Below are 20560 nucleotides of genomic sequence, written 5' to 3' on the forward strand. Positions count from 1 at the left end.
AGGATGTTCTGTACATGAGAGACTTAAATGTACATTATACCTAGAGTATAAGCCCACAACACCAGTTTAAATTGTTTTCTCATTTTTGTATCTTCACTGCCTAGAAGAGTGCCTGTCACGTAGTAGGCGCTCAATGGATATTTGACTAATTAGTGAAAGTTTAGATGCTCTCACCAATACAGGATTAATCATAACTGAACAAAAAGCATTGCAAAAAGTATAATCAATTCAGAAAGGACTATCACTTAGGAAAGAAAAAATCCAATCTCCATGCAACTTTCCAGGGAACATCTATCATCTAAAATGAGATATACTTGCACTCATCTGCAAAATTAAGCCTCGTGACTGTGAGGTGACCAAAGGTGCTTCAGATTCTATGGTTGTGAATTTTAGGGGCTGTGTGCTGAGTATGGGCAAAGTCCACAACTGCTGGCCTGTTCCAAGCAATAGAGGTTCCTTTAAATCCCATCACAAACTACCATGACCTAATCATTATAGAGAAGGGAAACTGGAAAGAACTGTAGGATTTCACCGAGTTGCTGGAATTGGCTATATTTTTAATTGTTTCTATTGTAAAATAGCATAAATGACAGACACTACAAGCCACACTCACCTGTTCATACCCATGCTCTAAAACTAGCTCCTAGTTACAGCGAGAACACAGTGGGACACAGGAAAGTAATTCACCAGCAGCAAGAAGAGCTAACATGCAATTTGAAAGACTACAAATTACATGCCCAAAGTCCTTCTAACACGAGCTAATCTGGGAGGAAAGGATGTTGTGCCAAAGTTATCATTTTCTTTCTTTACTTAGAGATCACCTTTAGTGATTGATTTGGCAAAGACTTTTTGGCACTCCTTGCTTATATCTCCATGTGAGTCACTTTTATAAAAGTATGCCTAACAGACATCAATTAATTAATCAGTTAATTAATTAATTAATTTTGCTCCATCTTATTCCAAAGAGGATCTCTGCCTAGGAAACAATCCAAACACTGTGAGGTGGGCATTCTGGAGCTCAGATATTAGAGATATCAGAAATGGTGCTCTCAGCAGTCCATGTCTCTCAAAGCACAGCAACATCATCCTGCAAAAGCCTAATATAACCCTAGATCAAGTCCATTCTCCTCAGCCTAACATTCGAATTTCTTCCCAAGCTGGTCTCACCTTAGCAAGCCCATCATTTATCACCATCCTCTCCTTAAATGCCCCAGAATCCTCTTTCTTCACTGTTCCTCTCTGTCTGAAATTTATACTTTTCCTTAGGAAGTTTCCTCAACCATCAGAATCCTAACTATTCTTCAGGGCCTTTCCTAAATCACTCCCCTTCCATGGGGTTTTCCCCAAACACTATACCTCAGTATACAACAGGCTTCCCCATTTCTGAATTCCTCTTGCATTTAGGCTCTAGACTCTGGAACCACTAACTTGGACACCTAGGCAAACACTGCTATACGCTGTTAAATTCACATATAGATGTTGTCTCTTTCCAATAGGCAGGAACCCACAGTGCCAGGCACGGTGCCATGTAGACCATGAACAAATACTTGCTGAATGTCAGTCTTTCCTCCCTATCTAAAATTCAAACCCATATTTCTTCCACCAGAAACACCTCTGTTTTGGGCATGTCTTTCTGACAAGGAAAGAGAGGGGGAAAGACAATTTTTTTTCTAGCAGAACCTGATAAATCTCGGCTCATATATTTTCAATCACTTGGTAAAATAAATTCTTTTTTTCGAAGCATATGATTGAAAGAAGTGAAGAATGCTGACAAAACATTTACCTCACCAAGAGGAAGTGGAGTTACTGCCTGGAATTACTTTGGAAAAAGCCACAGTTAAAGAGCCTTCATGTGCAAAGCTACCACCTTGAAAACCCAATGAAATCAAGAGAGTTTGGGTAGCATAAGAACTATGCAGTAGCCTGGGAAATGGTAAAGCAGAGAAAGACTTCCATAAGATATCATGGGAGAGCTAGTCTCTCACACCTTTAATTTTCCTTTTTCCTTTTCTAATTTTTAAAAAACTGTAAACAGGTACTTTAGCTTGGCATAAAGAAACTGAGTAATGCTGTATTAGGGACACCCAGCTTTCTTTTTATCCTTCTTTTCACCCACTTTAGAATCATTTCTATGAATAAAAGTCAACCTTTAATGATCTACATGTAGACAGTTAGATACATAAGCTATCTAAATGAAATTTTAAAAATTCATTTCCACTCAAAAATCCATTCATTATCCATTTAACAAATATTTACTGAACACCTAATATACATACCAGGGACTAATACATAAATTTGGTTTAAGATGAGAAATAAAACAAACACTATTATATATATAAATGAACACATATATATATATACACACACACATACACACACACACACACATATATATATATATAAAGTCTGGCAAATGAAAAAGTCACTCACAGGTACACTAACCCTTAAGCAATTGTTTTCTATTTTGTTGTCTTTCCTTGGAGGCAATTTTTAAATCCCAAATCAATACTTTTCCCAATACACAACATATTCCCAAATACCAGCCCATCTTCAGAGAATGTAAACTGGTTATATTGCAGTGTCAATGCTTATTTCCATTATCACAATGTATAGTTTCCCAAATAAGTTGTTAAATTTCTTTTGTTAGTAAAATACTGCATTCTCTTGATTTGCATATATTTCTCAGAAATTATCAGTAAATATCCCCATTTTGCTGGAGATCTCACTATATATATATATATATATATATATATATATATATATTTTTTTTTTTTGAGACAGAGTCTCACTTTGTTGCCCAGGCTAGAGTGAGTGCCGTGGCGTCAGCCTAGCTCACAGCAACCTCAAACTCCTGGGCTCGAGTGATCCTCCTGCCTCAGCCTCCCGGGTAGCTGGGACTACAGGCATGCGCCACCATGCCCGGCTAATTTTTTTTTATATATATATCAGTTGGCCAATTAATTTCTTTCTATTTATAGTAGAGACGGGGTCTCGCTCTTGCTCAGGCTGGTTTTGAACTCCTGACCTTGAGCAATCCGCCCGCCTCGGCCTCCCAAGAGCTAGGATTACAGGCGTGAGCCACAGCGCCCGGCCTATATATATTTTTTGAGACAGTCTCACTCTGTCACACGGGCTAGAGTGCCATGGCGTCAGCCTAGCTCACAGCAACTTCACTCCTGGGCTCAAGGGATCCTCCTGCCTCAACCTCTCGAGTAGCTGGGACTACAGGTACGTGCCACCACACTCGGCTAATATTTTCTATTTTTAGTAGAGACGGGGTCTCGCTCTTGCTTAGGCTGGTCTTGAACTCCTAAACTCAAGTGATCCTCCCACCTCAGCCTCGCAGAGTGCTAGGATTACAGGCGTGAGCCACCGCACCTGGCCTGGAGACCTCACTATGAAGAACATACAAATTACAAGATGAAATATTTCTTAGTGCTCAGGCCTGCTTCACAGGCAGGGCTCTTCATAAATGATGTTAAGAGCTTGCAGCTTAAAGATGCCTCTTAAAATAATGTCCAGGCTTCCAAAGAGTAAGGAAACGTCTTTGTTATTGTCTAGGGTGAGACAAGTCCTTAATAACTGTTTCACTCACTGCTTTGCAAATTGCTGCATTTCGTCTTACCTTAATTTAATTCCTTCTTTTCCTTATTGCCCTATTCAATCCCTCAATTGACATGTCTGATCTCTGTAATAATATTCAAGTCCCCAAGAAAGTATAAAGCTGAGATTTTATTCTATTTTTCAAGCAGAACTTAATTAGGAAGGTAAATTTGCCAGAAGCCAAATAGAAATGATGTGTGACTATATACTATTTTGGGTGATCAACATCTCTGAACTCATACATCTCTCTGTGTGGTGGGGTCCAGTCTTCCAGGATATGACAAAGCCTGGAGCTAATTAGACAGACATCTGGTGTTGTAACTCTTTTTTCCAGATGACAGAAGAGGAAGTGGCAATGTCAGTGTTGAAATGCAGGTACACAGTAGCTTCTGGACTACGTGGACATATATCTCCCTCTAAAAAGTTAGTAAGCAAAGGCCCTAAGAAACTGGCAAGTGCCTTCACACCTCTTCATTTGCGATTCAAAGGCCAGACTGTATTTCCTTCGGGTACTAACCCCAAATGTCATCACCAATTGCTCTGCATACCTTATGCTGTGCTGGCAACACCTTATCACTTCTGAGACTGATCCTTAGAGCCACCTCGGGTCTAACATGACCAAATTAGAATGGGGCTGGAATAGGAGGGTAGCTAGCCAAGACTGAGTGGTTTTAATAGAGGTATATTGTGTTCTGTTGTCCCTAGAAACAGCCTGGATTAGAGTCAACATTAAAAGTAAATGAGAGTGAGTTAGATTTAAAACTAGATAATTTATAGGAAGATTCCATTGATCAAATTTTCTAACAAAATGCATTCGTTTTGGTATGTATTTGGTACATTCAACCCAATTCAGAAAAAATGTTTTTCCTTTTTAGATATTACATACTATGTTTTTTTTAATAGTGGCCATTGATTTTGACTTTCCCCCTCAGCTATGCCCAGTTTATTAGGTTTATCGCTTATTTCCTGAGCGTAAGGGAGAATGTTTTTGTCAATCATCATTCAAAATAAAAAACCATTCATTGAATTGCTTAATTTAACTAAAACAACAAGCATCTTGCTCTGGGGTGTATTTTAAATTTTCAAACTACTTTAATTATAAAATAAATATGTCTGCTTTAAAAGACACAAAAATTAAACTATTTCATCCAGGTAAATATGAAAAACTGAAAATAAGCTTTTCTCACATTCTTCTAGTTTATGCATAGACTTAAAAAAGAATGAAAAGATTTCCTGATTTTTCATTACCCAGAGGAATCCGTCCAAACCGTTTCTATTATTAGAACACAAAATGGTAGCTCAAAAAGTTACTGTGGTTAACAATTGAATAATTCATCGTCTCTGAAAAATTCAGTTGCTTTATCTTCTCCAGTTCCTCTTTATAACTGAATCCCCAAACATATTTCTAGTCCTGGGCTGTTATAAAGGAAATCATATACAAATTTTTTTCAGAGTTGAAAATTGGCCATGCTAAGCGTTGAGAACAACAGTAAGACAATAAGTTGGAGAAAGAATAAGAACTCTTAAGGCTGGGCAGGTGGCTCACGCCTGTAATCCTAGCACTCTGGGAGGCCGAGTGGGCGGATTGCTCAAGGTCAGGAGTTCGAAACCAGCCTGAGCAAGAGTGAGACCCCGTCTCTACTTATAAATAAAAAGAAATTAATTGGCCAACTAATATATATAGAAAAAATTAGTCTGGCATGGTGGTGCATGCCTGTAGTCCCAGCTACTAGGGAGGCCGAGGCAGCAGGATCACTTGAGCCCAGGAGTTTGAGGTTGCTGTGAGCTAGGCTGATGCCATGGCACTCACTCTAGCCTGGGCAACAAAGCGAGACTCTGTCTCAAAAAAAAGAACTCTTACAACCAGTTCCTAAAACTCTTAAGATTGCATGTATATTGTCTGAAACTATAATTAAAAATTCTAGTTTCTTTTCCGTGGATATCATTGGGCTACAATATCCCTGAAATTTAAACTGACTTTATGTTGCCTTCCAAATAAAATATTTAAAAATTAAACATGATATATAAATAATTTTAAATACATTTCAATACACTCTATCTAAATTCAAATTATTCTCTATGATGAGAGGCACTGAGAATTTCAAGTTCAGGAAAAAAAGCACTTCAATTAGTAAGCGAAAGATGCTAATAATATTGAAAGGATTAGTTTCTGCTGTTAAGCCTTGAGAACACAGGACAAGCCTGCTATCACCATTCCTCTAAAATGCCCAGAAATATTCAACTTTATTTTGCCTTCCAAAGAAACAAGTTAAGTATTAGGACATATGTGGGGATTTTACCTTTCACTTTTATTTTTTAAAACAGTTTTCCAAAAACAAGTCGTCTCTGCCAAATAGAGCATAGAAATGAGAGATAAGGTGGCTAGATTTTTTTCCCATTTCAGGTTTTATCCCTGTCTAAATTCACAATGTTACAGGTGTAAAACCTCAGAACCGTTGGAGAGTTCAGTTTACTTTTTCCCTGCATCTGATTTTTTTAATGTTAAGATTTCAAGAGGAAATCTTTCTAAAAACCAATGACTCACCCCTTAAACAAAAGCAGCTTAACACAACTGAACTAAGTGAATTTTTTGATAATGCAGTGTTATTTATGAAAACTGATCTGCTGGGATATATTAAAATTTCAATTAGGAACTAGCTTTTATTGAGAGTTTACTCAGTGCCAGGCCCTGTGCTAAGTGCTTTACTTGCTTTCTCTCATTTAACCCTAGGAGGTTGCATATACCTAATAAATGGCCAACCCAGGTCAGTCCAAGTCCAAAGCTCAAGCTCTTAGCCCCTGCACTACTATACTACTTCTCAAGAAAAAAAAAAAAGGTCTCCCTGACCAGGAATCAAACCCAGACCAAGGCAGAAAAAAGAACAAATTCCAGTCATTAGAGCACACAGCATGTGTTAGGATGCCTGATCCCACACCCAAAGTCTCCAGATAGTTAGGTGTTTGGGGATGTACTTTTTACAGTTTTTCTGTGTCTTTTGCTGACATGCTATGATTTTATGCTATACATGGGCATGTAGACTTTCTGCCACTGCCAGTGTATCTAATCTACAGTAGCCCCTCTTTTCCCTTTATCATGACATTCTATTTAATGCTATTTTCCAGTTTACAAAGAGCTTCAACATACCTTACCTCATCTCATTTAATTTGCTATTTCTAATCAGTTTTGGGGTGAACAACCAGATTACCCATAGTGCTAACATGCTTAGGTAAGTAAAAGCAATTAGCCTCTGAGTGATGGCCTGAGGCAGTGTCCTATGAGTAAAGTGTACAAGTCTTTGTGCAAAGATGGGACATCTCTTTTGCAGCCCAGATCTTCTCTGACCACTCAGTCATTCTATCAGTCATTGATCTAACAAACATTTATGAGCACCTGCTATGTGCCATGTTCTATACTGGGTGCTAGGTTTATAAGAATGATCAGGCTATGGTTCCTGCCTTTGAGAAGTTCCAAAACTAGCAGATGTGTTCACAGATAAACCATAGCAAGAGTGGAAGAGCAGTGTCAAGGTAGCTCGACACAAGGGATTATGGGAAAATGGACGCAAGCTGCTCAGTTCAGCAGAGAAGTCTAGAAGATTCGAAGCTGAGAAGGAGGCCAGTATCTCCTTCTTTATAGTTCTCAGACTGGTGGCAGACACTTGAGGTCACTGGATTGCTGAACTCTGGATAAAGCAGGGAAATGGTTCTTGACTCTGGATACACATCAGAACACTTGCAAAGCTTTCCAAAAAACATAATCACAAGGCTTGGCCACCTTGGAAGACTGTTGGGCAGTACCTGCTAAAGCTGAACATGTACACATCTTATGACCTAGTAGTTCCCCTGCTATATATAAACCCAACAGAAATATGCAGGTATGTTCTCCAGAAGACATTCAGAAGGATAGTCATAGCAGCATTGTTCATAGCAACCAAAAACTGGAAACAAGTAAATAGAAAGCAAGTAAATAGAAAAACAAAATATGGTACATCCATACAATGAAATACTACACAGCAATAAAAAAGAGCAAACCACTAGTACCTGCAAAAACATGGATGACCTGCACTAATAGTAAGCCGAGTGAGAGAAACCTTATACAGATGAGTACATAGTGTATGATTCCACTTATAGAAAGTACCAAAATAGAAAAAAATGAATCTATTATTTTAGAAGTCAGAGTAATGGTTCCTCTTAATGAAGGGTAGTGACTAGGAAGGAGTGTAGGGTAGCTTTTTTACTGTTGTTTTTTATTCAGGGTGCTGATCATATGGGTGTGTTCAGTTTGTACAAATTCACCAAAGAATATACTTAGGATTTGTGCAATTTCCTGAATGTATGTTATACTTCAATATAAAGTTCACTTAAACATTTTTTTAAAAAGAGAAATACCAATGCCTAGTCCTCATTGCAGACCAATTAACCCAGAATCTCTGGGTTATGGGACCCCAATATTTGTATTTTTTAAAGGCACCCCAGGTGACTCTAATGTACAGCCATGTCGGAAAACCAAAGGTTTAGGTGTTCTTGTATTTATCAATAGTTCCTTGGGGGCAACAGCCTGGCTCAGGAAAAAGGGAATGAGTTCTAGAATAAAGTTCATCAGTGATTACGTTCTGGCTCTGCTTTGCACTGGCAGTGTGAAGTGTTTGGATTATCTCCAAACCTCACTTTCCACCATAGTATAGTGAGTACAATGTCACCTACCTTTTAGGATTATTCTGAGGATTGAAAATGATAATACACTTAAAGCACTTAGCCTAGTACCTGGAACATAGTAGGTGCTTGAGAAATGGTAGATACTCAACTCCTTTTCCTCCTTTGCATCTAAGTTCCTAAGCACAGTAATGAACCAATTGCTGCAAAGGAACAAAACTCACACTCTCCAATTTCTTCTCCTGAATGAGTTTCTTTGTAAAGACCAAAGTAATACTATACTCGAACTAATGATGTCAAATGAATATCAGAAATTTCTGGGCCCAGGCCGCTCACTAGCCCTGAATGTGAATGGAGAGGAGGCAATGAGCTATAGGTAAATACAAACCACAGACCCTCCTTTAGAAAATGTCACTCCTGCCCTCACCTCTAAGAACAGTGCCAGCCATTCGTGAGCCAAAGCACACATGCCAAGATGTGAGTTGGCAAAAAGAATAGAAAAAATCAATAGCATGGAAAACATACCATCCATAAAATGTGCCGAATTAAACATTTTTTGTATAAAATGTCACGTTTTAGTAAAAACACACAAACAAAACAAAACCCAAGTTGAAAGCAAGAGATCCAGGTTAGAGTTTCGATCCTACCACTGGTAAGCTGTATGACTTTGGTTAACTAAACTTTTGTTTCTCTGTCAAATGAAAGTAATGCCGTCTCTCCTACATCTTTTAAAAGGGCATGGTGAGTTTCAGATAAGATTAAGTAGAAGGCATTCCAAAAAATTAAGCACCAAAGAAATGCAAGATGATATTACTAGCTGGAAATTTACTTTGTTCAAAACCCCAATCATCTCCCCAGACTGAGACAAAACACTCCCTTGTTTTAACTGCTCCAAGCACACCCAGAGCCTACACCGGCCTGAAGCTGGCTTATGTAAGAAGGGACTGCAGCACTGTCTGGCATGTAGCATAATACTTTTCTGAAGAGAAATCCTTGGAAATGCCTCAGCTGAAGTACAAGGGCAGGCCCAGGCCTCACATTTTGGAGAGAGGTGCTCTCAGTTACAGAACACCAGAATTGTGGCTGGAGCAAATGATGTCATCAGAGATCCTCTTACCATGGTCAATGTCAAAATTAAGATAGGAAGTTCAAGGACAAACTATGGGGTTTCCAGGCAAATATAAGTTTAAAAAACAGTATGGAACTTCAAATCCTGCCTTAAAAATTATTAATATTTTACAGTACATCAGCTGAAATTTATCCTACTCTGTAAAGATTTTTGGTTTATGTGAAGCTTTTATTGACAAAAATATACATAGTTGCATAGAAAAATATATTCCTTTACTGTAGTTTTACTCCCACTGCACATTAAAGGGGGAAAAATTGTGTCGGTCACCCCAATATCAAAAAACAATAAGAAACCAAAAATGAAAATATAAGACCTTTGAGGGAACGGAGACAAACTTGAGGGCTCTCCAGTCTAGATCTAAGAAACGAAATAGCTCAAATACCTGTTGGGTTCCTAAATGACTGGAAAATGAAAACTTGAAATTAACAACGGGCACTTGGAAACACCTTGTAGAGTACAGACAGGTCTTTCCCATCCACAAACCATTCCTGCGACAGACCTATGTACTCAACGCAGAAAACATCCCCAAATGTACGGATGCCCAGGGTTGGGAGGGCATCAAATGAGTATCAAAAATACTACTGTTGACTCCTGCTCTGGTTCCGGGGGAAAGAATCAGTCTGATGCAAACCTTCGGCCAGAGCTGGACAACTAGCCCCTAAGTTTGGCGCGTCCTCGATCTGCGCCCTCAGCCCCCGCACCCCTCTCCCTGCACCCTGGATCTCAGCGCACAGCGAGGCCCTGGCAGAGAATGGACCCCGCGGCTGGGGCTGCTATCCCCAGCAGTGAGGAGGAAGGGCGGCTCCTCTCTCATGGAGGTCCTTCGGAACCCACCCTCAGGCCCTCGAGTGCTCCCCTTCCCCTGACCCCTTGCCCCCAGGCAGGTCACCTGGCTCGGCCGCTGCCCGCCTGTCCTCCAGCTGCTCTCTCACTCCAGCCGCGCCGCCGCCACCTCCTGGAAGCAGCTCGCCCTCCCGAGTCACGGGGCCAACGAGCGGCGGGCAAGCCTGTGCCAAGGCTGCGGGAACCGTTCAACCCAGCCGGAGCTGGGACCCTGCCCTGAGCGCGGCCGCCACCAGGGCGAAACTGGAGAGCTGGGCTCGGCTCGCCCCAGCGGGGAGGGGCGGCTGCAACTTTGCGCCTGGACGCGGGCGAGGAGGGGGCGCCCGTCTCCAAACTCTGTGTGGCGCACGCAACCTCTCCAGCCCAGGGATTGTTTTTTAATCTAAAGGGAAGTCAGATTCTTGCCCTCAAGTTCTTGCTGCCAGAGCTGCGCCGCTCGGCGGGTGGAGGATCGCGGGGCCGAATGGGGGGTGCGGGAGGCGAGCCTCGCTGGGCGCGCTGGCTGCGAGCCGGGCGAGGGCGCGCCGGACTGCAGCGGGAGGGGAGCAGCTGCCTGGGGAGCCAGCCGGACAGGCTCCTCCGGACCCCACTCAGCTGCCCGCGCTTGCCCCCTCCTGCCCGGAGCCAGAGCCCCAGAGGGAGAGCGGCCTTAGAGGGACTGGGCCAGCGGCAGGGAAGCAGTGACCCGGACCTGGATCGCAGAAGTAGGAACTGGAAGTGACAGCGGCGCAGGGCAGAGCAGCAGCAGCAGCAGCAACAACAGCAGCCCGGGTAGCCGTGGCAGCAGCAAAAGACGCGGTGTAGTGGCGGCGGCCACACTGCGCATGCTGCTGCTGCTTGCTTCAGCCCCCAGCCCAGCGCTACCGGCTCCTGGCCTGCGCGGGTCACTGCCAAAGCCTCGGGCGGGAATCCTAGACTCAGAGTTAGCCCTTCCTGGTGGCCCGCCTCCTCCCTCATCCCCAGATGCAACTCAGAACCCAGAAGCTCTATGGTGAGCCGCTGAGACACTCAGGCAGAGAAGCCTCTTTTGCGGCCCTTCACATACCTCTCTTCCTCAGACTATCCTGGATGTCCTTCCTAGGCTCTCTGATAAGAGTCCCCAAATCAAATAATCTCTTTGGGAGGGAATGATCAATGAGAAATATGTACAACCTTACTCGAAGTCTTATTTTTGCAGAAATACAATGCAGTCAGTAAAAGATCAGGATGGCCATAATTGTGGGTGACATTTAATGTGACTCTTGGAAATTCCATTAGGTGTGTCAGATTTGCTCAACAGGAAAAAAAAGAACTTGTCAAGATCCTCTTTGGTTTTCCCACTAGCTCAAATTGAGCAGTTAAATATGCAAAGGTTTGTCCAGCGGAAACTGATGAAAATGGGCCAGTTAAAAACAGATATTACAACCATTACAACCCTTGGGTAGCAGGGTCAGGGCTCTAAGGAAGGTCTGCTGATACCCATTACAGCTGCTGGCCTTGTGTCTAAGTCCTCCAGGGAGGTGCTGCTCTCCAAGATTCAGCCTTGACTCCTGATCATTAGTAGAGCTGTCTTACTTCCAGAACTTGTTCCCTGCAGAGCAGCCCCTGGGAAATGGCAAATCGTCTATCCCACAGGCCTCACTTTGGGGAGAGCACCCATGCTGTTCCAGTGACAAGGCAGATGGAGTGACTCAGGGAGACAGGAGGGAATGAGGGGGTGGGGGCAGAGGAAAAAACCATACTGCTACCAGCTGGTACTGGAAAGAAAGAAAGAGAGAAGGAGAGAGAGGAAGAAAGAGGAGGAAGAGAAGGAGGGAGGGAGGGAGAAAGAAAGTGAAAGAAGTACTAACTGAACTTCATACACATTCAATGAAATCCTTCAAGAATAAAATATCTTTTTACAAAGCAAACTTGTCCCAGGTAGAAAATAAAAAAAAATAAACTTGGCCCAGGAGCTGAATAGGAGGTGGCAGTGTGTTCCTGGCAATGAGTTGGTAATAATGTTGGCAGAGGATGAAGCCTGAGTACCTGCTGGGGCTGAGCCAGGGGAAAGGCCTGACTGAAGGAAAATCACAGGGCTAGAGCTTTCACAGACCAATTGGTCATGTGGCTGTAGCCAGGTCAACACAGTCTTAGAGGTACCACCAAGGCCATTCTTGACTGATCAGAAAAACTGTATGCACCCCTGACTTCCATCAACTTCAAAGGCAACACAAAAATAAAACTACCATTGCTATAACTTTTGTTGTCAAGGGATTTCCTGGTCACATTAGTGACACTCTACCTAGACATGAGGATTTTCCTATATGTTCTGGAAAGTTTTCACTTGAGGCCTGAGTATTTTCCCTGCCTTCTCCACTCTGTAAAAAAATAAGAAAGATATATTTTGTTCACAAAAAAAGATATACAAATAAACTACAAAAGGGTGTCCAAATTCATTAGGAATCATGAAATACAAAATACAGCAATAAATGAAATACCATTTTCATCCACCAGTTTAGCAAACAGTAAAGATAAATAATATCCAGTGTTGCCAGAGATATGAGGAAGAAGATACATTCTATACATTATTGGCGGGAGTGTAACTTGGTATAGCATTTTTGTAGAGGAATTTGACATTATCAAAATTTGACACAGTAATTCCATTTCTATGAAGAAAGATGCTTCAAAAATAATCACAGATGTGCACAAATATCTATGTGCATATACAACATGACCCACTGGGGTGCATCCCAGGAATCCAAGATTGATTTAATATATGAAAATCAGTCAGTATAATACAACTTTCAACATAATAAAGGACAAAAACCAATAGTCATCTTAACAGATGCAGGAAAAGAATTTGACAAAATCCAGCACCTTTTCATGATAACAAATAAAAAATAACAAACTAGAATATAAGGAAACCTTCTCAACCTTGTTAAAGGCAATTACCAAAAACCCACAGCTAATATCATACTCAATGGTGAAAGACTGAGCTGGACACAGTGGCTCACACCTGTAATCCTAGTGCTTTGGGAAGCTGAGGTGGGAGGATCACTCAAGACCAGGAGTTGGAGGCTGCAGTGAGCTATTATTTGCACCACTGCACTCCAGCCTGGGCAACAGAGCAACACTCTGTCTCTAAAAAAATGGTAAAAGACTGAAAGCCTTCCCCCTTAAGATCAGAAATAAGACAATGATGTCTGCTCTCACCACTTGTAGTCAATATTGTACTGGAGGCCGGGGCGTGATGGCTCACACCTGTAATCCTAGCACTGTGGGAGCCCAAGGCGGGCAGATCGCTCAAGGTCAAGAGTTGGAAACCAGCCTGAGCAAGAGCAAGGCCCTGTCTCTACCAAAAAAAAAAAGAAAGAAAGAAACTAATTGGCCAACTAAAAATATATACAAAAAATTAGCCGGGCATGGTAGCACATGCCTGTAGTCCCAGCTACTCGGGAGGCTGAGGCAGGAGGATTGCTGGAGCCCAGGAGTTTGAGGTTGCTGTGAGCTAGGCTGACTCCACAGCACTCTAGCCCAGGCAACAAAGTGAGACTCCATCTCAAAAAAAAAAAAAAAAAAGAAAGAAAGAAAGAAAAGAAAAAGAAAACCTAAATAAATGGAAAGAAGGACGAAAACCTACCTAATAGGTACAATGAACACTATTTGGGTGATGGGCGTACCTATAGCTATGACTCAAGCATTACAAAAGTGATCCATGTAACCAAAAACATTGTGCCCCCCTTAATATTTTGAAATTTAAAAAGGAAAAATAAATAAATAAAAGAAATCAATATAATGAATTGAAAAAAAATATACATATGGACATGCAAGGGATCCAGAATGGCTAAAATGATTTTGAAAATAAACAACAAATTTGGAGTACACATACCTTCTGATTTTAAAACTTACTACAAAGCTACATTAAACAATCATTAAACAATTCAGTAGGGGAAAGAATAGTCTTTTCAACAAATGGTGCTGAGACAACTGCATGTATACATGCAAAAAAATAAACTAGATCCCTATATCCCACAATATACAAAAAATAACTCTACATGGATCACAGACCTTAATGTAAGAAGTAAAACTATAACACTCTTAGAAGAAAACAGGAGTAAATCTTCATGACATTTGACTAGGCAAGAGTTTCTTAAATATGATACCAAAAGCACAAACAGCAAAAGAAAAAATAGATGAATTTGACTTTATCAAATTTTTAAAAACTTTATGCAATTTGGACTCCTGTGGTGTAAATAATGACAAAAATATTTTTTAAACTTTTGTGTTTCAAAGGACACTGTCAAAGTTGGGGAGATGCCTCAGAGAGCACTTTGTCCCTCAGGTGTCTCAGCACTCTTCTCTGATTGGTTACTAGCTGTGTGATCCTCTAGAGACCTTAAGACATGATAGCCATATAAAAACACAAAAATGAGGCCGGGCGTGGTGGCTCACGCCTGTAATCCTAGCACTTTGGGAGGCCGAGGCGGGCGGATTGCTCAAGGTCAGGAGTTTGAAACCAGCCTGAGCGAGACCCCATCTCTACCAAAAATAGAAATAAATTAATTGACCAACTAAAAATATATATACAAAAAATTAGCCAGGCATGGTGGTGCGTGCCTGTAGTCCCAGCTACTCGGGAGGCTGAGGCAGGAGGATCGCTGAGCCCAGGAGTTTGAGGTTGCTGTGAGCCAGGCTGACGCCACGGCACTCACTCTAGCCTGGGCAAAAAAGCGAGACTCTGTCTCAAAAAAAAAAAAAAAAAACAAAACACAAAAATGAAGGTTACTTGGAGAGGCCAAGTGGCCACCCAGAGGGCCAGAAGATGGCAGCTCTTTAATGTGGTCACCATGCCCCAGAGCCCAATATTCAATTTATCAGTGCTGTGCTGCATCTCTGGCTCCATTTTTCTGCATTTCCAAGCTGACCGTTTCAAGCTGGCATTTGTTCTTTATGTAAATAACAGTGTGTTCTGGGCAATAGTTAAGCAAGCCCTGCTCTTCTTGCTTTTCATACATTTACAGCTTTGTAGAGTCAGCAAAAATTCTGCTAGGCATGTCTTATGCCAGGCACTGTGCTAGGTACTTTGCCCTGAGAGATTACTCTATCGCATTTCCAAATATTTGTGTTTAGGTCTAGCTACCTGGACGCTTGAGACTGGATGCTCAGTCTTCTTGGCTACTTGGTGCTCCCCAGTTCAGCTTTTAGTCTCTCATTCCTTATGTATCAATGTTATTACACTTTCCTCAGGGTTCTAGGGGTGCTTCCATGTGGCTCCTAAATATACCTTATAGGTAGAATTTTCCACACAACAATGCAAACAGCACTACCTAGTAATAATGTGACAGCAAAACGCTATTGTGCGTGTCTTACGTGTAGTGATATATTAAGTGCCTTAGATGTGTTGTCATCCAATCCTTGAAACAATCCTATAGAGTAGATATTATTAATGTCTACATTATACAGATGAGAAAACAGGAGCATAGAAAGGTCAAGTAACTGTTCCCAGAGTCACATAGTCAGTAAATGACCAAGCCAGGACGCTAACATAGGTCTATCAAACTAGAGAAGGTATGTGCTTCACCACGATGCCAGATATTGCCTCATTACAATGTTCATACAATGTTTGGGCTAGTCTGAATTATCACAAAGAGATAAAAAAAATATTCCCAGTGCCTTTTATTTAAGAAGACAGAAGGCCGGGGTGTCGTGGCTCACGCCTATAATCCTAGCACTCTGGTAGGCCAAGGCGGGCGGATTGCCCGAGGTCAGGAGTTTAAAACCAGCCTGAGCAAGAGCGAGACCCCGTATCTACTAAAAATAGAAAGAAATTAATTGGCCAACTAATATATATAGAAAAAATTAGCCGGGCATGGTGGTGCATGCCTGTAGTCCCAGCTACTCAGGAGGCTGAGGCAGTAGGATCACTTGAGCCCAGGAGTTTGAGGTTGCTGTGAGCTAGGCTGATGCCATGGCACTCACTCTAGCCTGGACAACAAAGTGAGGCTCTGTCTAAAAAGGAAGACAGAAAATTATGATGTAATTTTAAGAAACGTTTCTATCCAAAGTAGAAAAAATAATGTTTGAAGCATTGGTGCTTAGAAGAGTAAGCACTAGTTATCAAAAACCTCGCCAAAAATGCCAGACCCAGGAGGTGTTTCTGTATCATCTAGTATTCTTAGAAATGCAAAGAAGCTCAGTATACCTCTGGCAACTTCAGACTGCAGAAATCATTAGCAACTTCACCATGTTTTTATTTGAAAAATAAAGAAAATACCAGGATCTGTGCCATAGTAGACATTATTCTATAAGGGATATGAAGTGGTCTCATGCCACACCTATCTGCAAAGCCACACACAGAAAGAGAGAGAGAGTGAGAGAGAGAGAAACAGAGACAGAGACAGAGCACACTCAAATTGGGTGATAGGGAAAACTGGAATAAAATATTCTGAGACAGGTGTAATGTGATACTAGGGCTAGCCTTAGGAAAAATTGTGAAAGAAGCAAAGTTTATCTGGGGCAAAGCTACTAGTACTGCTAACAATAATAATAATAATAGCTACTCTGTGGAAAATACTTACTACATGCCAGGTACTCTTCTTGGGGTTTTACATGTATGAATTCATTGAAATCTCACACCAATCCTATGAGATAGGTGCCACTATTATTCCCATATTATAGGTGGGGAGACTGAGGCCTAGAAGCGTAGTTAAGTAACATGCCCAAAGTCACAAAGCTACTAGTGAGAAAGAACTGAGATTTGAACTTCAAGAAGTCTAGCACCACAGTCCATAATCCAATCTCAACTACTTGTCCACAGACAACACTATTAATGCTTATTTACTAATACAGAGCAATTCTTCTGAGCCTGGCCTTTGTTGAGGACTCCATGTATGTTATCTCATAGATCTTATAAGGTTGGAGCTCTTAATTCTAAATTATTATGTATTATCTTATTTAATTCTTAAAACAACCCCATGAGGTAGTTATTACAGTGTCCATTTTACAGATAAAAACACTGAGGCCCAGAGAAGTTAAATAACTTGACACATAGGTGGAAGTATTGCCACTCTTTCAGTAACATGTTCTATACCTGTATTATATGGTAGGGATCCATATAATATAAAATAATGCAGCCCGGTGCAGTGGCTCCTGCCTGTAATCCCAGCACTTTGGGAGGCCAAGGCAGGAGGATCTCTTAAGGTCAGAAGTTCATGACCAGCCTGGGCAACATAGCGAGAATCCATCTCTACAAAAAATTTTAAAAATAAGCCAGGTGTGGTGTTGTACACTTATAGTCCCAGCTACTCAGGAGGCTGAGGTGGGAGGATTGCCTGAGCCCAGGAGTTCAAGAGTGCAATGAACTATGATCCAGCAACTGCACTCCAGCCTGGGCAACAGAGGGAGACCTTGTCTCTAAAATAAATAAATAAACAAATAGTTTTAAAAATAATGCCACATAATTTAATATATAATTTCTACCTCAGAGCTAGGTTCTCTCAGCTTTTCAAAACCTCTGTTCTAAAGTGTTATGAAAAAGACTGACAGTGACGTTTCCTCTCTTCCCAGCTCGGGGGTGGGGGGAGATTACAATGACCCTCTGGACCCTCTGCAACAGCCGGTGTGGCCCACTTTTGGTTCCCTTTAGTAGGGAAGCACATCTGCATAAGCTCTGTCACCTGAAGCCTGTTTTCAGGGCTTGGATGCTGCATATAAAAGGAATCGATTTTGAGTTTTGATTTTGTTTTGTTTTGTTTGCAACTGGTTTCTGGAAAAGACAGATTAGCAATCCACTACTGGGGACCACCAATCTGAATTCCAGTTTCCATAAAATGCTACCTATGTTTATTTAGTGGCCAATGACAGTGAAAATACAGTAATTTTGGTACCAATCCTGATTAGCAGAGGAAAAAAAATGATGACAACGAGGAAGGCACCCCGGATAGGCTTACCTCCACTTGAAGGGTTGCACATCCTTTCAGGAAGTCATTAATGTTGTTGATGCAGTCAGCTTCAGTTTGGGGCTCCAGGCAATACTAGAGAAACACAGTGAAATGTCACTTGGAGATTGTCATCCTATGCCAAGCAAATCATATTCATCATTTGCTGATAATGAGAGAAAGTGGGCTTTTTTAAAGCATGGGGCAACATTGCTGTCAATCCAGGAAGAGAAATAACCACTGAAGGAAGTGATGCAAAAATCCAAACGGTCGGTCTTTGTTTCAAATTGTCACCAAACCTTTAGACCCAAGCCATGTCTACCTACAAACTTTTTCTTATGCCTTCTGCTCAAGTGTGCTGATAACAAATTAGAGAGACTAACACAGTCTCTGAGCTTGGTTCTTGCTTTCAAGAAAAAAAACCAATAGCTATTATCTTCCTCCCCCTTTCCCCATGATAATTTATTAAAGTTATATATCCCCTTGGCTGTTTTGTACATTTGATCACATTTCTCTACATTTTATCACCATTTTATCACTCTTTCTCAAGTTTAAGAAATTACAAGTAAATCTATTTGCTCAATAAAAATATAAACTGGTTCAAGAAGGCAAAACAACTATACTCACAGTCACATTCCATGATTACTTTAAGAAAATAACTGTAAAACTATAACTTTAGGGTTACTTAAAGTATCTACTTTAGAAATTATCTATTCTTATGATCATGGGTTTCCAACATTTAAAATCTTGGACTTTTTTTTTAAAGAGAGTAAAGTTAGTTTCACTTTGAACACACGTTGCATTCGAAACTTATATCTGGTTTCTATTGTTTTTACAACCTTTATGTGACATTTTGAATTATTTCTTTTAGTTGCTAAATAGTCTCTTCTTTAATGGATATTATTTTAGATGAAATCTGCATTGATTTTAGTCAAACTGTCACAAAACACCATCAAGATTTATTATAAATCATTCTATTATTCCATGGACTCATATGTGCCCCAAGTTCAAAACATGTCCTCAGTACATGGGGAGTATAACATGCATGTCCATGACAGAGCCAGCTTGCAATGTGGGTGTTCTCTTTTCCCCTATTGCCAGAGGTGTAACAAGTTTTCCTTATACTAATATTTGGGGGCCAATTACTAAACGATAACATTTCACTTTCTGACTTTTCAAACTAAAAAACAGTAAGAATGTCTAACTCTTCAAAAGATATTAATGTAGGAGATTCCCATGACCTGGGCAATAGAAAAATCGCAAGAGTTACATTATTGCTGCTCTCTGGTGGTAAGCAATCCCAAAGATACTGTGAATTTGCCTTACCTTTTCCACAGAGCCAGGCATAAGTCTGTTGAACAGTTTGCACAGCACTACCCCATTTTTCAGCGAGGACTTCAGAAACTCCTCCGGATCACCGATGATCTTTTTGGGAGAATCCAAAACTCCCAAAGATATAAGCCATGTCACAATTCGCTCTTCGGGATTCATTACTGAGGACGGTACACTCTGAACAGCTCTCTGGGGCAGCTGCAAGAACTAAGCCACATCCGTGATTGCATCTGCTGTTGTCTTCCTTTTTCTGAGTTCTCTTCTGGTGCTTGCAGAGCAAAGGTTTAAACCAACTTTTCTTAGACAACAGTGGAACCCACTCAAAATATGGAATTTTAAAACCACAAAGATCACACCCAAAGATATGGAAACAGATAAGAATTAATGTAAAAATACTGGATAACACCGGTTTTCTTTTTCAAAACCTGAAAAAGAAATTCATTAGGATAAAAAAAAAAAAAGAACACACACACACACATACATACACACTGAAATGGTGCAAGAAGTTCTAAGGGAAGAAAGTGAGGAAGATGCTGGGGAGTGGGGAGAGAGAAGGAAGCAAGTGCTCTTGGAAAACAGAGGGGAGCCAGCACTTCAGGGGACCTTGGAAATGAGACACTCATGGGCCAGTCTGGGAAAACGCTGTCGATAAATAGTCTAGCCCCAGTGAAAACCTGGCTTCTGTTAGGAGGAAGATGCCAACTGGCGCTTAGGTCAGACAGATCTGAGCCTCATCAGGCGCTGTGCTGGCATGACAGGGCTCAAAGAAGGTTACGCTGATAAAATTCTTCCAAGAAATGGCCGAATGTCCTCATACTATCTCACAGAGATGATGTGTCACGATCATTCCTTGCAAAACACGTTGAATTGCGTAGTGACAACGTTCCAAGCAAATGAAGATTGTGCCTGCTGTCAGCCATCACTGTGTATAAGCAGAAGCTAGAAGAATGGCATTTTACTTTGCAGCCAAAAAGCTATGTTTAGGGAAATAGGCTAAGGATAACATCTGACATCCTGTTTACTTGCATTCTTTAGCAATTCTTTTTCTGGACCTGGTTCCACTACACAATCCAGCTGCAGTACCCTTAGCAAAGGCTCAGAT

At 41.1% G+C, this 20560-nt stretch overlaps 1 protein-coding gene across 4 annotated transcripts in view; it reads right to left on the minus strand.

Moving 5' to 3' along the window:
* Positions 1–20112, minus strand: part of ARHGEF6 (Rac/Cdc42 guanine nucleotide exchange factor 6) — a 116880-nt gene extending 96768 nt beyond the window's left edge. For 2 of the 4 annotated variants that reach the window (XM_075999396.1, XM_012756353.3), the window contains exons 1-2: positions 19453–20112; positions 18139–18222 (exon numbers count right to left, since the gene is read on the minus strand). In XM_075999396.1, the coding sequence (XP_075855511.1) occupies positions 18139–18222; positions 19453–19617 (249 nt within the window). In that variant the 5' untranslated portion in view covers positions 19618–20112. Of the gene's footprint in view, positions 1–10274; positions 10671–18138; positions 18223–19452 lie in introns of those variants that run through there. The other 2 variants (XM_012756355.3, XM_012756357.2) reach the window with 2 other exon arrangements.
* Positions 20113–20560: the final 448 nt, after the last annotated feature.

This window comes from Microcebus murinus, chromosome X (assembly GCF_040939455.1).
Source record: "Microcebus murinus isolate Inina chromosome X, M.murinus_Inina_mat1.0, whole genome shotgun sequence".
In the NCBI taxonomy this organism is placed as follows: domain Eukaryota; kingdom Metazoa; phylum Chordata; class Mammalia; order Primates; family Cheirogaleidae; genus Microcebus; species Microcebus murinus.